The following is a 20,156-nucleotide window of genomic DNA, read 5'->3' as shown; positions in this document are numbered from 1 at the left end:
AGATGAGTTAGGGTTATGGAAACAATACAAAAGGTGTATTTTAAATAGTTAGACACTAGTAACACTGTCTAAAAGTCCAAGACTGAATATTTAGACTGGCAATGGAGGAGGAAAGTTTCATTTTAAGATGTCTGAAAAAACTACTGGTCATAGAAACTACAAAATAAATACATAAATAAAATGGAGCTGAAGTGTCACGGAACATAAACTTCTGATATTCATCAGTCTGAGTCATAGTCATCAATGAAGAGTAGACTGATTTAGGCAAATAATTCCTTCATTCCAATGCATATTAGGTAGGATTATAAAACAAGAAGATGCACGTGTTCTTTATTAGCCATAAAGGATCCTAATGTAATGAATGTTTATTTTCATTTCCCATTTAAACAGTTAATTTAAGTGTAACAAGATGTAAATTGCTATGTATTTATGCATAAAATATTGAGATTAGAAATACGGAAACTTAATTTTCCACCCCAAAATGTTCAACACAGCAAAAATTGTTATTTTCATGGAAGTTGTCAAAATGTGCAGGTTTCCAAGTAAAATAACAATGGGGTAACAAATCATCAATAGATATTACAGAGGAACTTGAAAGAATGAACACAAATTACAGAGCACCAGCATCACTGATAAGGATCTTTCCACACCTGCCCAACAATTAAAATACTTGGAGAGAAGCAGAAAAGGCAATCTCTGCCTATTCAGCCTGTGAATCCCACTAGATTAATAACTGCCAATGGCAAAGCTTCTCTGTGAAGAGGGTTGCAGAATTTCTACGCACAATCATAATATCAATAAGAAAAAAATAAGGAAAGAAAGGAAGACTGGTATCTCATTTAAACATCTGCAGTCATGAGTGGTTTAGAAACAGCAACAAATTGCCAGCTGGGGTTTGGCATGTACTTTAGCACCGTGGCTCCCTGGATTGTGCAGTTTTGGTCAACTGTAGCTACAATTCAAGTTTTTTTCCCCCATCCAAGTGAATATACTCAGAGCTCAAGTAATGTCCCTGCTGATTAATATACAAGGAGATTTCTAGAAAAGCTAGTCACTGTTCATGGAAATGGAACTCATGGATAAAGGGGAAAGATGACGCAGTTTAAAGGGATTGCAATAAAATAAAGATATCCTTAAACAAAAGCTACACCTTCCATAGATTGTAAATATATTTCCAGTACACTCCAGAGGCTGTCCTGGAATAATGCAACAGAGTATTACACTGAGAGTGGCCCACTGAAAATCTGATGGGATTCATCCAAAGAACAATGTCATATAAAAATGAAGGCATATATGTGCTCTCCAATTGTTTCAAAACATCAAGCTGTGAAACAGATTGTGTACAGAAAGGCCTTACAGATCTGTAAGTTCCCAGACTCAAAATACACGACAAAATTGAAAGACACATATATTTACATGGAAGCCTCTAATCAGATAGTTTCTCTCTCTTTTTGGAGCTTGTCTGAAATGCACTTGTGCTATTGAATTACAAACAGGACCCATTATCTACATACACAGTGGTGTGTGTTGTAAGGGGATAGATCTGGCATTTTAAAGGCTCCCAACTCCTTGTATAATTTTTGTCAACCACCAAGCTCTGCTTCCAAATTTTTCTTTTCCAAGTTAAATTCTTTTTAAAGTTGGGAAAGTTTATCAAAATCTTCCTCAATCTTCTCCACTTAATCCAGGGAGGATTTTGGATAGTCCTTAGATAACATTAAAAATGCATCTATTTGCCCAAGCTTTTCCTCAGAGGTAAGAGGCACAGAGGAGAAGAGATGGCACAATTGGAGGGAAAATGTGACTGAATCCGTAAGAGAGGTTACAGCAGAAGCGATATAGATTTTTGTGGGATTTTGTCATTGTCGCTATGATGATGATCTCTTTTCTTTACATTACATAAGTTTTTTTTTTTTTTTACATCTGTGATTTTAAATGTGTGTAGTGGTGCACCTAAAACATGGGAAAGGTGAATCAAAGAGAAAAGACTACCACCATGCATTTGTCACAAAGGCATGCCTGTCAATCATCTCATTAAGGCTGTGACTGCCTAGAGTTTTCAGATACCTGTCCTGGAAAATTCCTAGTCCTAGCCTGTGAGTTGAGTTCTACAAAATAAGGTTTTTTTATTAAGGAAGATTTTGATAAACTCCTATAGCTGTGGTGAGGAGCAAGGAGGTCTGTGGCTGCCTGTGCATTCCTTCCCCTTTTCCCTGCTCTGTCCCGTCTGTTGGGCCTCTGAGATTGGCACAGAAGGATAATAGCCACAGAGCAAAAAAATGCATTCGATGAAGTGAGCTGTAGCTCACAAAAGCTTATGCTCAAATAAATTTGTCAGTCTCTAAGGTGCCACAAGTACTCCTTTTCTTTTTGCGGATACAGACTAACACGGCTGCTACTATGAAACCAGAGCAAAACACTGTCTGTCCAGTCCTTTTCTATACCTCTGCCCGGATTCTCATCTTAGCACTCAGAGGCAACAGGGACAGCTGGCAAGCACTTTGGCAGGAATCAGGAGAAGGGAAAACAAGGTGCAGAAATCCCAGAATCTTCCCCACTTCCAAAAGAAAGGCAGACAGAGAAGACCAGATGCCTCCCAGAAGAGATACAATAAGGGAAGAGAGAAGCCCCAGAGGTCCCAGCTCCTAGAAAGAGAATAGGGGAAAATCACCCTGAAGATGCTGGTGAGGGAAAGCCCATCCATCCATCACCTACATATGCCAGGCAATGTCCCAGAATTGCAGGTCCAGGGCACCCACTAAGGGAGGTGTGGTTGGGGACAGGGAATCACAGGGTTTTGTGGGTCCCTCAACAGCTTTGGTTAGGCACACAGAAGTTAGGATGCTTATATGAATCCTAAAACTTTACATGTTTCAATCATCATATTAAAAATAACCCAAATTCCTGAGCATGTACACAAAACTTTCCAGTAACTCCCCAGCCCACAGCTTATTTAAACTATAAAGATTTTAATTTTGCAATTACAAGATCACTGAAAGGTACCCAGTTCAGAGGTGGTGCTTGTACAGACCTCAGTGACAGCATGTATAAATTCCTAACAGCCCTCCTTCTACCACCTGCCCAAACCAGCACAGACAGAAGAATAAGGAAGGAATACAGAGAATCTTCCAACTCCTCCAAGGCGTCTAGTAAGACAAAGGGGATGGACAATAAATAAAACCAGCTGGGGACATGAAAAGAACGAGTTCACAATTTCCACCTTATACAAGCGTTGCTTCCAGAGGAATAAAAAAGATGCAAGTGGAGGCCAGGCAACTTCTGGTGGACTGCCACTGTATGTCCCTATATAAAAATCTCACAATTCTCGCTTAAGAGTTGAAGGGTCTCTAACTCTGTATTTATGAAAAGAAAAGGAGTACTTGTGGCACCTTAGAGACTAACAAATTTATTTGAGCATAAGCTTTTGTGAGCTACAGCTCACTTCATCGGATGCAACTCATGAAAGCTTATGCTCAAATAAATTTGTTAGTCTCTAAGGTGCCACAAGTACTCCTTTTCTTTTTGCGAATACAGACTAACACGGCTGCTACTCTGAAATCTGTATTTATGCTTTCTCTTTTTTCTTAAAAACAAAAAACAAACAGCCCCCCCTCCTGCATTCCCCCATTGTAGTGGGATGCAGTGCATTCAAGTGGCAAGGGCACTGAACTAGAAGTCAGAAGACCTGGGTTCTATTCCCAGCTCCACCACTGACCTGCTCTGGGACACTGTGCAAGTCACTTTCTCTCCCCTCAATTTCCCTATCTGTGAAATGAAGATAATGAAACTTTCACTTAGTTGAAAAGCACTCGGAGACCTATGCATGACGTGTTGTGCAAGAGCTAATTATTATATTGTTCTCCGTTAGTTCTGATTTATAATCCATAATGTTACATGGAATAAGAAAACCACATATGTTCATTAGTGCCTACAAATTTCAGAGTAGCAGCCGTGTTAGTCTGTATTCGCAAAAAGAAAAGGAGTACTTGTGGCACCTTAGAGACTAACCAATTTATTTGAGCATGAGCTTTCGTGAGCTACAGCTCACACGAAAGCTCATGCTCAAATAAATTGGTTAGTCTCTAAGGTGCCACAAGTACTCCTTTTCTTTTAGTGCCTACAAAGTAAATAATAATAATTACCACAATTAATGAGATTGAAGTATGTACACTTTCAACCAACTGAAACCACTAAATGAAAGACAGAAAAAAAGATTGCAGGAGGGAGGAGGGAGCGCCTCCTCCTCCTCTCCTATCCCTCCTGCCCAAAGAGAGAATTCCATAAAATGAAAGGTACCATACCTTTGGGTAGTCTGGTGGGAGGAGCATTTCTTGCCCAAGCATATAAAATGTTGGACTTGTCTGTGCACGTTCCTTCATCACAGTCCCTAAAACCATAGAGAAAAGAAAATATAATTTATTATATTTTGATTTTGCCAGTTGCAGCTCTCTCAAGCTCCAGGTGGACTATGTACATTGAAATGCTAATTTTACCAAAATACGTTTCATGAACCCTAAATACAGTGCTCCGACAAAGAAAACTTTCCTGGCTACCAATATGGCCACCTTTGCAGCGTACATCACAACCTCCTTTCCTCTCCCGCCAGGAAGAGACTGGGGAACAAGAGAGCCTTGCAGAACGTTTCGATGGTCACCAAACTGTCCATCTGGCAAACCAAGGTGAGAAGTGAGTTCCGTAGCTCATGAATCCTTACTAAGACAGCACTTCTTTCCATCCAATTACACCAAGAGGCTGTTAGCTCAAGTGCCTCATATGACTGCAGCTAACAAAGTAGCACATGGGGATAGAAGCCGTGATGTCCCACATAGAAAGACGACAAATCAGAGTTTCAGATTAAAACCAACACTTTAAAATTACCCCAGAAATCCACTAGCAATAAGTGCAGGTGGCAAAGGGAAGTCTGTCTACAGCATGGGGTGGGGAGTAGAAAGCACTAGATAAGAAAAATAGCAATGCAATCAAAGAACAGCATGATCTTATTGCCTTTCCCCTCAACCTATCTATTTATGACCCTCACTTTATCAGGTCGGGATTATTTTAGACTGTATGCTCTCTAGGACAGTGGCTGTATTTTACTCATTTGTGAGAGATTTCTAACACTTTTCTTGAGTGTGCAAAAAATTAAATCATAATAATCGCAAAGGAGAGGTGTAATGTTCTTGTCAAGTGACAGATCACAAAACAGGGCACCAATTTTAACACTAACTGCAGACGCTAGAGGGTTTGAACCTGTAGGCCATACTAGAATACTAACTGATCCAACCAAAAGTGGGATAACCAAAGCAAGGTCCACACTTAACTATCGTGGGAGTGCCACAATAGTTAAGGGTGCATTATTATGTGTGTTTAAGGGTGGGCCTTTCTAAGTCCCCTAAAATCAACATGCTTAGATTTCTTTAAAATTTGCTGTGCCTCGGAACAGTGCAGGGTATGGTTAATGACCCAAATCTGGAATCTGTTAAACCAGGGGGTGTGGAGATATAAGCCTCCTGCAAACAGCCATTTATATCAAACTATTGATGTGACAGGTTTCAGAGCAGCAGTCGTGTTAGTCTGTATCCGCAAAAAGAAAAGGAGTACTTGTTAGTCTCTAAGGTGCCACAAGTACTACTTTTCTTTTTATTGATGTGATGTGGGTTGAAATGGCCTCAGTCTGTTGAGTTTTACCTATGGTAGGCATGGCATCAATTAAATCTTTGAGGGACCCAAACTGAGAACAGTATTTAAGAAAATGTACATATTTTACACTGCACATGTGCCAATGCAGAAAAAATGTTTAAGAGTTTTCCATTTCTTCCATCTAAAATCCAAATGGTTACTCAGATTTCTATGAAATTTGGTAGGCCTTCTGGGGCATATTAGTGATCCAAATTTGGGGTCTAAAACATGGGCAACCTTAACTCTGCATTTCCTGGTTCTCCTATGTTACATGTTTTGGTCAACTGAACGTTCTGCCAGGGAATGACATTCCACCAAACAAGTTTAACACTGAGTTAATACAGTTTTTTGCCACTGAATTTGCTTTGGTGTGCATGTGCAACCACACATTAGTTGCCTTCCTAATAATGGAAGAAAATAAAATATGCAGACCATGAATTTGGGAACAAATCTGCAAGAACTGTTTCCAACTATGCTAAACTGTTCAAGCAGCTAGAAAATGACCAGAGATTGTTTTCTTAAAAAGAAGAAAAAATAATAATAGCTGAGGAAAAACAAAGTTTTCAAAACACTGATGGAAAAGCTACATTTGTATTTCAAGAACTCCAGGTTTTCTGATCTTCTAAAGTGTACAGATACATGCATATATTTTAAACTTTTGGTGCAGATTGAATGTGGGCTTGGTTCTCTAAATGGAACAAAACAAAACTATACAACTGACAAGATGGTGAACAGTCTTATCCGAGCATACGCTATGTCTGACCTGATATGAACTTATACAGTGTGAATTAATAATGGAAAATTGAAAATCAAAAACTAAAATTGTTACAAAACAGGAAAAGACAAAAACACCATGGAGTTCAGGACCAAGTAGCAATGAATTGTGTTATTTTCAGCAATTTACAGCAAAGCTGCTTTCCAATGCTCTCATTCCTAGCAGCTAGGTTATTATTTCAGGTTAGTCCTCATAGGATTCTCATTTATATTGCCCTTTTCAAATATTAATGTCCCAATCAAAATTTAAAATGTGTTTCAAAGCCCCCTTTTGACTTATTAATATTCATACCATATTGATGAGAATGTTCGTCTGCAACTTTAATTGTCTTGAGTTCCTGAACCTTTGATATCCTCTTTGACAACCTCTTAACCTCCAGCGCGTAAGGGAACCATTCTATAGCGTAAGTGCCTTCAACTGGGTCAGTCACTAAATAGTGCTAGACTGTCACTCTGAATTACCCTAACATGGAGGGTTAGCATGTTAAGCAGCCTCTTCTTGTATTTTGTTAAAGTACATTTAAGTTCCAAAGTTATCCTGAAAACATCCAAAGAGAGAACTGGAGCAAAAATCTAATCTTCACAAAACGTTGTAGCATTGTAAAGTTCAAATGGCTAGCTTTCAAATCTTACCAAGTTTACAAAATTGGAAGTCTCCACAACATCCCGCTCTTTCAATTATTTTTTTTTAAAACAGGAACAGCCATCTTTTATTTTGAATGAATTACTTGATAAGTAGGTCTTAAGCCTTTATCTACTCATTCTAAACTCTGGATTAATCGTTCCAGCTCTGCACAGGGGACGATCGCTGGAATGCACAGGCTGATAAAGGTCGAGAAGGCAACCAAAAAGGATGATCTTTTTAATAATCCTGCTGTTTAAAGATTTCTGAATGACTCTACTTGTGACTTGCAATAGTATCTGGATATTAAAATACAAACATAAGCATACTATTAAGCAAACTAGAGGAAACAAATATGAAATTCCAACAAGAATGCCATACATTTTTGTTAAAGCCAATGAATACTTGCACAGTTTTTTGGGAAATTCTCAGATTTTTCTCTTTATTATACCCAACTGCTTTTCCCCCCCAGATATATTAGATGCACCTGTTTCAAACAATTCAGTAGGGGGAACTTTCAGTTTCTCTATAACAATAAAGTAACCTGCTAATGTTTATATGAAGTGTTCTGTAATGCTATCCAACTTCCACTGGTGAAGAAATTCATATACACAAATCTGAAATCCAGAATTTGTATACATTTCTTTTTGGGCTATTTATATTTGAGCATGCTCCCCAAAAAACACCTTTCAAAAAGATCTGACAATAGATGGAAAAGATTCTCTGAATTCACACAATGCTATGGATAACATGAACTAACCAGTTTTATTTCAGTTATGTTGCACTCAAGGATGGCCACACTGCACCCAGAAATAGCATCTGAAAACGTAAATAGTTCTATTTTTGTCAAGCAGTGATAACTTAACATGTATCATTGTCCTTCCAATCATTATTGGGGCTATTGATGCAGTTATTTCTGGGATTTCTACGATTTACTGGTTTAAAAAAATTACAGTGCGTCAAGAGAATAAACTTGATTTGTTTTGACTATCTGTGCCTGTCACAGAGAACAGAATCATCTCAGATTGGAAGAGTTGAATCTACTGTAATTGTACCTTTCGAAAAACACATGCTCTAACTCAAACAGAAGTTAAAGGTGTGATGCAGCAATTATTGGGTGAAATTCTATGCCCTGTTTTATGAAGGGGGTCAGACCTGACAGGTGATCATAATGGTTGTCTCTGGCATTAAAGTCTATGAATCCTTGTGGAGTAGACTATGCTCCGGTTTGTACGTGCAGGATGTTGTGAAGCAGAGAAAAGACACAGTTATATCTTCTTCTAATTTTTGATACTGAAAGATGATTGTTAAGAAAATCTTGTTACATATAATAATAATAATTTCTGATAATGTCCTTTTCCCATCATTTCATTCTTCCTAAACCTTCTTCACATCCCAAATGATTTGGCTGAGAATTGTACAATATTGTTCCAGAGCCCATCACCACTCATGTTCCTTAGTTATCCAGAGGAGTTGGTGAGAAAAGTACTGCTGTTTATAGTAGTATTACCAAAGTACCTAGGTGCCCCAGTCATAGACCAGATTCCTATTGAGCTGAGAGCTGTTCAAACACAGAACTAAAATATGGTCCTGTACCAACGAGCTTACAGTCAAATGTAAGATGAGACAATAGATAAATACAGACTGAATGACAGGGGAGTAAAAAAAATAAACTATATTGGTTAACATGATAAACAGTGGTCCTCAGCACACCAGTATCTAACTGTTAAGTTTTCTGTAGGTATCATGGAAAGGATTGTTTTAAAGAGGGATTTGAAGGAAGACAATACATTAGTTTTATAGAAAGTTCTTCCGAAGCATGAGGCGCAGCATCGGAGAAAACACAAAATTTAATAAGTGGTAGCGGAGGCCGACATCATGGGCCAATTGGAGTTGACAACTTGATACTGAATGAAAGATGATTGGTAGGGTTGGGATAGGCCATAAGGGAATTTGAAAGTAAAGACAAGTAGCTTATGTTTGTTGTGATACAGAAGGGCAAGTCAGCTGAGGGAAGCAAAAAGAGGGATGACGTGGTCAAAGCGATAGGCTAAGAAAGCGATCCTTGCCGCAGCATTCTGAGTGGATACGAGACAGATACAAGATTGTATTTCTCAAGGTCAGAGAGAAGGATGTTGTAGTAATCATTATGGAATATAAAAAGAGCCTGAATGAAAGTTAAACTGTGGGATGGATAGGAAAGACTGTTTCTTAGAAATATTACACAGAAAGAATAGTCAAGATTTAGACATAGGCTTGATGTGAGGACTTTGACAGAGGTCTGAATAGATACGGACACCCCAGTTATGGGCCTGAATATCAGGCAGTACAGAGTCGTCCACAGTGATCAAGAAAGGAGGCAGCAGGGAGAAAGATTAAGAGCTCTGTTTTCGCCATGTTGTGCTTGAATGGATAGCTAGACATAATGAGATGTCAGAAATACAAGCTGAGACTTTAGTTTGGGTAGAAGGAGACTGTTCTGGAGCAGAGGGGTAGATTTTTGAGTCATCCTCATAGGTAGTTGAATTTGTGTTTTCAGAGGAGATTACCCAGAAAGAGGATGTAGAGGCAGAAGAAAGGGACTAAGGAAAGAGCCCTGTACGCTAACCACAGGAAGCTGGAGTGGAGATGGGAAGGGTCTTCTGAAGGACACACTGAAAGAATGATTAGTGAGTAAGAGGAGAACCAGGAAAGGACAGTCAAGCAAGCCAATGAATGACAAGATTTCAAGAGGAGCATGGTTGGTGGTGTCCAAGGTGGCTGACAGGTCAAACAGGATGAGGATGAAATACTGGTTCTGAGATTTAGCCACAAAAAGGTCATTAGAGACTTTGGTGAGGGTGGCTTCAGTGGAGTACAAGGAGCAGAAGCAAGATTAGAGAGGGTCAAGGGTAAAAATGGAGGAGAGGGACTCCAGGCATCAATTAGAAACACTGCGTTCAATGAGCTTAGAGTTGAAAGGTAGACAGGGTGGTAGCTGACGGGGCTAGTGGGGTCAAAGGTGATTTGTTTTGTTTTAAGATTGGAGAAACTAAAACATGTTTGTATCGTGAGGAGAAAGAGCCCCTTCTCTTTTTTGAGATGGTCCCCTCATCTCAAAAAAGTTATACTGGCATTAGAAAAGATTCAGAAAAGAGCAACTAAAATGATTAGTTTCAGAGTAGCAGCTGTGTTAGTCTGTATCCGCAAAAAGAAAAGGGAGTACTTGTGGCACCTTAGAGATGAACAAATTTATTTGAGCATAAGCTTTCATGAGCTAGAGCTGTAGCTCATGAAAGCTTATGCTCAAATAAATTTGTTCGTCTGTAAGGTGCCACAAGTACTCCTTTTCTTTAAAATGATTAGGGGTTTGGAACAGGCCCCATATGAGGAGAGATTGAAGAGGCTAGGACTTTTTAGCTTGGAAAAGAGGAGACTAAGGGGGGATATGATAGAGGTATATAAAATCATGAGTGGTGTGGAGAAAGTGAATAAGGAAAAGTTATTTACTTGTTCCCATAATATAAGAACTAGGGGCCACCAAATGAAATTAATGGGTAGCAGGTTTAAAACAAATAAAAGGAAGTTCTCCTTCACTCAGCGCACGGTCAACCTGTGGAACCCCTTGCCTGAGGAGGTTGTGAAAGCTAGGACTATAACAGGGTTTAAAAGATAACTGGATAAATTCATGGAGGTAAGTCCATTAATGGCTGTTAGCCAGAACAGACAAGGAATGGTGTCCCTAGCCTCTGTTTGTCAGAGGGTGGAGATGGATGGCAGGAGACAGATCACTTGATCATTACCTGTTAAGTTCACTCCCCCTGAGGCACCTGGCATCGGCCACTATTGGTAGACAGGATACTGGGCTGGATGGACCTTTGGTCTGACCCAGTATGGCCTTTCTTATGTTCTTATGAGCCACAGGAGAGGGAGAGGTTAAGAAGAAGAGTAAGGGGTAAGGGAGAAGGCAAGAGCAGGCACAAGTGAGACCAGGGGAAGGAATGGGATTAGTGGGCCAAGCAAAGGGGTTAGAGGAGGAGAGCAGATGAAAATCTCTCCTCCGTTTCCCCTATCTCAGACACAGAAATGTGGGAGGGGAACCTGAAGGGTGGGGGAAGATCCTTCATATCATGTCAATTTTCTCTTCGAAACAGATCAGTGAGTTCCTGTGTTGGGAGAGAAATTAAGTGCAGGCAGAACTAAAAGAGGAGAGAACAAATTTGTATTGGAGGAAGTTAGCAGTGCCATAGGATTTCCACCAGCGGGAGACTCCACAGTGCAAGAGCAGGAGCAGAGGGTTAAGCCAGGGCTGTTGTCTGGCAGGGCTGACCTTGTGACGGGAGAGAGAGGCCGAAGACTACTTTTGCATAGGTTCTCAGGCACTGCCATATTTTTCTCTGGTGGACGAAAGTTTAGGAAAAGGTATACAAATGCTACTAACTGAATAAGAGCTACAGGAGATTTTCTTGTACAATCATAATATCTATAGTTCAAATCCAAGTAGAAAAATCACTTCCTCACAGTCTATTATTTTGAACTGAGCACCAAGTCAATCTAAACAGGAACCACAGCACAGTACATTAAAAGCTTCAGGCACTAACAAGTTCATGCAAATGTAGCAGATTTCCATATATATAAAAAAAACAACTACATACATTATTAATGCAATCTGCTTGTTTTAAACAAGACATAAAAGGCTGTAGTATGGGCAGGCACAAACTAATTTGAAGAGGCTACATCCTAAGAACTCTTTCATGCTGTGTATATCTTTTTCATGTAAACTTAATAACTGTAAATATATTTTAATAAATGACAGAAAGGGCAGTTACTGAGGACAAAGAAAAGTGTTTACTGGGGCTAGGAGGAGGAATCAATGGAAACTCTGTACTTTCAAATTAATCACTTAACCTGAGCATAAAAAAATAAAAATAAAGCTATGCTTTTCAAGACAAGATGGCAGCATTCATCGTGGTTACCAGAACTGGGTGATAAATGTGAGAGAAAACAATTTGGCTGAAAATGTTCTCAGCTTGGGAATTTGCTTACCTCCTTAAGCCTAAGAGCACAAGTCTTTGCAACGTGTCCTATTTACTCGGGCATTTTCCAAGTATAGCTTGAAAAAGGATCTGATTTTTTTTCTTGTGGTTGTATATTCATATTATTTTGTAATTATTTGCTCTAAGTTCACTGAGAGGCCATAACTGGCACTTTGTTTAAACTGGAAAAAAAAAAAAAGTAAAATCTAAACTACATTTTTGATAATATGTAAGAAAATTGAATCCATTAATTTTAAGTGGAAAAATTTTCTTTCCTCTGAATTTCTTTGCTTTCAGGAGGTGGAGCCCTTTCTTCCTTCACTGTACATCACTTCATTTCTATTAAAAAGTTTTTGTTTAGAGGAGCAACAGTTGGATGTAAGTTTAGGGGTAACTTGAAATTTTTGAAACAAAACCAATTTTCACGTCCTCACCATAAAACTACCATAAATGGGGAACCTTCCAGATTAAGGGCCAAATCCTGCTCTTCTTACTCCCACAGTCAAATAACTATTTACTATAGTTCAAAGGGAGCTTCTGGATGCTCAGCATTTGTAAAAGTTAGGCCTCTTAGTTAGCCTAAATATGGCCTTAGGAGCCTAAACTTTAGGCTCCCATTTTTAAAAATCTGGGCCTCCATGCCTCAGTGTTGCGTTTTAGTGCTTCGAATTAAGGAGTTCTCAGTAACTTGAACACAGCAGATAACAGTACAACAAGGGGCAACTCAAATTCTGATGTTGGGAAAATTTTTAACTGTTCTTCTTTATGAGCCACTGCTGTGGATTGGTAAATCTTGCAAATTTCCTGGGACCAAAAATGTAAGGCTTATATTTGTATCTAATGTTTAACAAAAAACATTCAAAAATAAGGTTTGGAAGGAATAAGAACTGAATGTGTTTCTTCTCCCTTCCCTTCTTTTTTCCTCAATTAAAATCTGTGAGAGCCTTATAAAATGTGTGCATGAAGATAAGTCAGCATTACTGACATGTTAAAGCAAAACAATCGATATGAGCCTGTAACTCTTACCAGTAATTCTCAGTAGAAGAAGGTACGTTACATCCAAAAAGTAACATGTGATGGACCGTGTCCATGCTTGCTTGAGGCCTGAAGTCAACTGAAAGACAAATTAATAAACTAGTATAAATGTGAGTTTTATTCTCACTACAGCAGACCATTTTGAGATTGTCCATTAGGTGCATAATGAAGATATTGTTATACCATCGTTTGTTCATGGTGTCATGAACAGGGATAATTTTTTGGTTTTTGTGTTCACTCTGATGTGTGGGCTCAGCACTGCCAGAGTGTTTAAGTAACAGAAAGAAGAGCTGTATATTGCAAGTTGTGTTTTTGTTGTTTTTCAATGTCAATTTCTTACTACAGGACAAAAAGGAATTATACTGAATGGATTATACCTTCTTTTCCCTGTCCAGACATACTTCTAAATATCATATCTCAAATCCTACCACTTTCAATCCAACTGTGTCTCCATGACGCTGCGAGAAAGGCAAGAAACCCTACCAGACCTCTGCCAATTTGGCCCAAAATGAAAAAATCCTTCCTGATCCAAAAATAGGCATTTGGTCAGACCCACAGAATCCTAAAGCCACAGCTCCTGTAGGACAGATGAGGCAGCTAATAGAAGTTAGAGGCTTTTGAAAATCCCGGGAGAGACTTTAAATGGAGGGTGAGGGGACGGGAAGCATGTGAAAGACAATGGGCCAGCCCATTCGCACAGCCAGTATGAAGATGGAGAACCCAAGGAGAAGGACAGGCCAGCCCCAGTCTTGCCAAGCAAGGCTCTTGCATCTTCCCCATTCCTCTCCTCCAAGCACTGTGTCACATCCCCTGAACATCCATTCAACCTTCTCCCCCAAACTAATCGATGTGGGGAGAGGGGAGAGCAGCCCCACTAAAACTGCTCACATGGTTAGGCAAAATAGCCAAACAAATGGCTAGTTTTGCTCACAGATATCAGTATATAATATCAGGTATCATACAACGATACAAATGAGTCAAGACTTAGGGGTACCAAAAAGTTCCCATTACATTCTGAAAAAAAATCTAACAACCATCACCCAGATTCAAACACAACTCTGGCAGCATCTGCAACCCAAACATTGTTCTAGTTCATGCCCGAAACCACAAAAGAAAAAAGAGTAAAAGCTTTTTGTCAGAGCTGAAGGAATTGCTAGTAAACAAACAAAATGGTGAAAGTTAAATGACTTTCTTAAAATGAGACAAGGTGGGTGAGGTAATGTCTTTTATTGGACCAAATTCTGTCTGTAGACCAATATCTACAAAGCTGGATATGAGTCAAGAGTGTTCCCTTGTTGCCAAGAAGGCTAATGGCATTTTGGGCTGTATAAGTAAGAACATTACCAGCAGAATGAGGGACATGATCGTTCCCCTCTATTCGACATTGGTGAGGCCTCATTTGGAGTACCGTGTCCAGTTTTGGGCCCCACACTACAAGGAGGATGTGGAAAAATTGGAAAGAGTCCAGCGGAAGGCAAAAAAAATGATTAGGGGGCTGGAGCACATGACTTAGAATCATAGAATATCAGGGTTGGAAGGGACCTCAGGAGGTCATCTAGTCCAACCCCCTGCTCAAAAGCAGGACCCATCCCCAATTAAATCATCCCAGCCAGCGCTTTGTCAAGCCTGACCTTAAAAACTTCTAAGGAAGGAGATTCCACCACCTCCCTAGGCAACGCATTCCAGTGTTTCACCACCCTCCTAGTGAAAAAGTTTTTCCTAATATCCACCCTAAACCTCCCCCACTGCAACTTGAGACCATTACTCCTTGTCCTGTCCTCTTCCACCACTGAGAATAGTCTAGAACCATCCTCTCTGGAACCACCTCTCAGGTAGTTGAAAGCAGCTATCAAATCCCCCCCTCATTCTTCTCTTCCGCAGACTAAACAATCCCAGTTCCCTCAGCCTCTCCTCATAACTCATGTGTTCCACACCCCTAATCATTTTTGTTGCTCTTCGCTGGACTCTCTCCAATTTATCCACATCCTTCTTGTAGTGTGGGGCCCAAAACTGGACACGGTACTCCAGATGAAGCCTCACCAATGTCGAATAGAGGGGGACGATCACGTCCCTCGATCTGCTCACTATGCCCCTACTTATACATCCCAAAATGCCATTGGCCTTCTTGGCAACAAGGGCACACTGCTGACTCATATCCAGCTTCTCGTCCACTGTCACCCCTAGGTCCTTTTCCACAGAACTGCTGCCTAGCCATTCGGTCCCTAGTCTGTAGCTGTGTTTATGAGTTTATGAGGAGAGGCTGAGGGAACTGGGATTATTTAGTCTGCAGAAGAGAAGAACGAGGGGGGATTTGATGGCTGCCTTCAACTACCTGAAAGGGGGTTCCAAAAAGGATGGATCTAGACTGTTCTCAGCAGTAGCAGAAGACAAAACAAGGAGTAATGGTCTCAAGTTGTAGTGTGGGAGGTTTAGGTGGGATATTAGGGAAAACGTCTTCACTAGGAGGGTGGTGAAGCACTGGAATGTGTTACCTAGGGAGGTGGTGTAATCTTCTTCCTTAGAGGTTTTTAAGGTCAGGCTTGACAAAGCCCTAGCTGAGATGATTTAGTTGGGGATCGGTCCTGCTCTGAGCAGGGGGTTGGACTAGATGACCTCCTGAGGTCCCTTTCAACCCTGATATTCTATGATTCCATGGTGAGAGAGAAGCTTTCAAGCCACACACAGCTCTTCAACTGTTTCTTAAAACGTCCACTGTTGAAGGACAGTGCTTTACAACTACAAGCAGAGCATTTTTAATATCATTTTTAACTTGACAGAATCACTTAAAAACAACAGGATGTAAACTACCCTATCCCTTAATTTAATGTTATGAATTGAAGAAATGAGCACCTTTCAAGTGATTGCCCCATCTTGTTTTTTTGGCAATATATTAAGTACTTAACCACTGCACAACTGGGGGGCGGGGAGGGGGGAGAATCAATCAGAGGCAATACTGAAATGCGGTCTATTGACATTTTAAAAAGCATTGCCCCACAGGAGCCACAAAACTGTGCAAAAGCAGTTTACAGCCAAGCACTCTCTTGGAGAAGAATGCCTGGGGCCAGTTCATTATTTTAAAGCTTTGTTTAATATTACAAAAGAATATTTAAATATTTTAGTTATGCTTATGCATCGGAAAACAAAGCTATAAAGCAATCAGCAAAGGAATAATAGAAGCAGCAATTCCAAGATGACATCTGGAGTTTAACAATTCCCTCAGGATGCTACAAAATCATCTGTGAGTTGTGATACTTAAACTGACAGCACAGTATCACCAAAACAACTCAAAGTATGGTGTGAGATGTCTACGTACTTATTTTTTCCAAAGAGAAAATACTATAGTCTCGTAAGATAGTAGAAAGGGGAAGAAAGAATTGAATATAGAATCTTCTTTCGGTCTAACTAAAGTCTTTGGGCATAATCTAGGGCAATATCAATAAAATCTAACAGCCTGTGATATACTGGTAGTCAAATGAGATAATCTGATGAAGTGCCTTTCCGCCTTAAACTCTATGAAAGTATACATGCATCAAGTCAAGCTATATCTCAAAATCCAAAAATTAGGCTATTTTTATAAAAACTAGAATTTCTTGAGAAGCCCTCTTAACCATTTGTCTTCCTCAGCCATGCTCGCTCTCTATTTGCCTTTGACATCCAAATATTTTCATGATTTCTTCCTCATTATCCACCTGTCCTGAGAATGATCGAACACTGGTTGTGCTCCCCATGTCAGATACTTGCTGTTAATCACTATTAATCATTCGCTTATAAGTGGCTACAAATCTTTATTTTCAGTAGTGGTGAAGTAAAATCTCTCAGGATAGTCCCTTGACTTCACAGCTAATGCCATCAAATCATCATATTTTGCCCGTAGGACCTCAATTAAATGATAAATTATCAGTGGATACTTAAAGAACTTCAGAGAAAACAGACCAGCCTTTTGCTTCATTTTCTGAAAAGACAGGATATGGACTATGTATTTTAGATGACTCAAAGAGGAGGTAGGGAAAAAATAAACAAACCAAAATTAAAACAAACAAACAAAAAAGCATGTGTTCTTACACTGGAGCTGATCTGAGAAAGTTTAGCTGATGGGGAAACAGAAGCCCTTCTCCTAATTGCCTTACCAGCTCAAGCACGGGTCAAATACTCATGCTCTGGGTCTCACTCTTCCCAATTTACTAAACCTTATTCAAGTGAAACCTCTCACTCTATGAGAAAGGTCAGCTGGACACCAGATGCATACAGGAATACAGGCTACAACTGGGATTTTCTAAGGTGCCTAAAAGAATTAATCCCAATGAAGTGCAATGGGAGCTTGGTGCCTAATGCCCTTAGAATTCTTTAAAAATCCAAGTCTATCTTCCTACGTTATGTGACTGGGGGATTGCTAAGAACAAATACTTTTCAGAAAGAATTAAGAAGCCTGAAATAGATTTTAAAGTGGGGAGCTTGCCTAAATAAATTGCTTATCAAAATTAGCTAAGACTGCCTCTCCTTCCAAAACACCACATATATGGTCTACATCTACAGAATTTACTCCTGCTAAGCTACAGATGTGTTTAAAAGTGAATATGGCCACCTTGCCTAAAGCTTTCTGTGACTGAGTGCCTTGAAATCCTGGACAAATGGGTAAAGGTCAATGTTCAAATGTCTCGATTCTTTGTCTAATAGCATTGTGGTTTTGCTCTTCACATTTTAAATGCTAGTGATCCAGTTTAAGCCATGTATACAGAGCATCCAGATCCCACTGTAACAGGCACATTACAAAAATATGTATTCAGTGCTGTTTTTGCCTGCAAATTCTATTTATTCCATAATCATAGAACAATTCCGTATTAAAGACCTTTTGTTTCCACCTTTTTACTCACTGTGTCTCAATAGTGAAATTACAATTAACTCTTGAATGAGACAATGTGTCATTAATGTGAAGTTCTCAACTTGATTCATAAGCATTTTAAGCTGCTATTGACAATTTAAGCAAGAAATAAGTTTTCTAAAGGAGGTCGTAAATAGTTCATAAATGTGAAACAGGATTATCTTTATTGTAGAATCTGACACATGTGGAAATTATACTGTGAGTAATTTACTTTCTTGAAGGCTGGCCTTTCTGTATTAATTAAAGGAAACACAGTTAACTTAAAAAAAAGAAAAATCTCAATCAAAAAACACACCACACTTCTGTCTGAATAATTTTACTTGCTGTTTTAACTAACATCTAATATTTCAACTGTAGTAATTTCAGAGAAAATAAAATGTTTCTTTTAAAAACCGGAAAATGTAACTGTAAAACCATAAAAATTAGCAGGCGCAAATATACCATATATACTCGTTCATTAGCCTGATTGTTTATAAGCCGACCCCCATGGATAGGTAAAAATAGTATAAGCTGTATGACCCTTTAATAAGAATACCCTGTATTTTAGGGGTTGGCAAACTTTTGCTCCTGGCCCACCAGGGTAAGCTGCTAGCGAGTTGGGACGGGACGTTTTGTTTACCTGGAGCGTTCACAGGCATGGAGCCCCTCAGCTCCCAGTGGCCGCGGTTTGCCGTTCCCAGCCAACGGGAGCTGCAGGATGCTTCCCATTGGCTGGGAATGGCAAACTGCGGCCCCTGGGAGCCAAGGGGCTCCTGGCCTGCAGACGCTCCAAGTAAACAAAACATCCCGACCCGCCAGCGGCTTACCCTGGTGGGCTGGGAGCCAAAGTTTTCCAACCCATGCTATATTTTAAAAGCTGGCATCACAAGAAATACCCAAAAGTTTTGCTAGAATTATTTTAATGTAATTAACGAAAAACCTGTTATAATAATAACTGAACAAATATGTATTAACCTTCAGAATTACAGTCAATATTTAAAATCAGTAAATGGACATTTAAAACAAAACAATATGAGACTTTAAAAAGTCTTAAAATCCTTCAAAATCTGAATCAGTCTCTGATTCACCAACCAGTTAATTAAACTCTGCTTCAGTCACAGCTGCACCTGCATTGTCATTGTAGATGTCAGCAGTGTCGTCTTCAGACTCAGATTCCTTCTCATCAGCCTCTGCTGTGTCATCATCAAATATGGCATCATCTTCTGACCCGTCGAGTGCATTGCTGATACAGCATTTCCCAAATGATTTTTCTATAGTTTCCGAGGAATGGACACCCATGCGTCCTTGATCCACTGGGCAACCAGATTGATTTTGGGCTTCATAAGATTCCCGCCTTTTGTCAACTTTACTATGCCTGAGCACATTCATTCAGACCACATGTTGCGTGGCCTGTCTTTAAAGGGTTTGTTCAGGCAGACATCAAGTGGTTGTAGAACTGTAGTTAAGCCTCCAGGTATTACAGCCAAAGTAGTTTTCATATTTTTGGCCACATTTTTCACCTCATCCATCTGTCCTGCACTTTCATCCATCCATCCCTTTTTGTGTGCACGTATGACACCACGAGCAGGAAATTTCATGTTTTTAGGCAAGGTTTTTCTTTTAAAAACAACAAGAGGGAGCTTTGATCCATTTGCCAAACACGATAAAACCACCGTAAAATGGATTTTTTCAGAGCCAGTGGTTTTAATTAAAACTGTTTTTTCACCAACACTGGTTACAGTTCTGTTACTTGGAAGATCAAATGTTATCGGTGTTCTGTCCATAGTTCCTATTTGTGACAGTTCAAATGCATATTCCTTTTGAAATTTTATAATAAAACTTTGGAAAGATTCATAGATACGTAGATATTAAGGTCAGAAGGGACCATTATGATCATCTAGTCTGACCTCCTGCACAATGCAGGCCACAGAATCTCACCCACCCACTCCTGCGATAAACCTCTCACCTATGTCTGAGCTATTGAAGTCCTCAAATCATGGTTTAAAGACTTCAAGGAGCAGAGAATCCTCCAGCAAGTTATCAGTGCCAGTGATCAGGCAGATCTTCCCATCTGGCCTGGAGGAAAATTCCTTCCCGACCCCACATATGGCGATCAGCTGAACCCTGAGCATATGGGCAAGATTCACCAGCCAGATACCCAGGAAAGAATTCT

General features: G+C 39.7%; 1 protein-coding gene across 12 annotated transcripts in view; it reads right to left on the bottom strand.

The window, feature by feature from the left end:
• PAM (peptidylglycine alpha-amidating monooxygenase) overlaps window positions 1-20,156 on the bottom strand; it is a 223,932-nt gene that overhangs the window by 99,858 nt on the left and 103,918 nt on the right. For all 12 annotated transcript variants that reach the window (XM_077817250.1, XM_077817254.1, XM_077817257.1 and 9 more), the window contains 2 exons: window positions 13,117-13,204; window positions 4,302-4,387 (listed from right to left, as the gene is read on the bottom strand). In XM_077817250.1, the coding sequence (XP_077673376.1) occupies window positions 4,302-4,387; window positions 13,117-13,204 (174 nt within the window). The remainder of the gene's footprint in view (window positions 1-4,301; window positions 4,388-13,116; window positions 13,205-20,156) is intronic.

Source organism: Eretmochelys imbricata, chromosome 5 (assembly GCF_965152235.1).
Source record: "Eretmochelys imbricata isolate rEreImb1 chromosome 5, rEreImb1.hap1, whole genome shotgun sequence".
Lineage (NCBI taxonomy): Eukaryota > Metazoa > Chordata > Testudines > Cheloniidae > Eretmochelys > Eretmochelys imbricata.
This window is presented reverse-complemented; position numbering and strand designations above follow the sequence as displayed.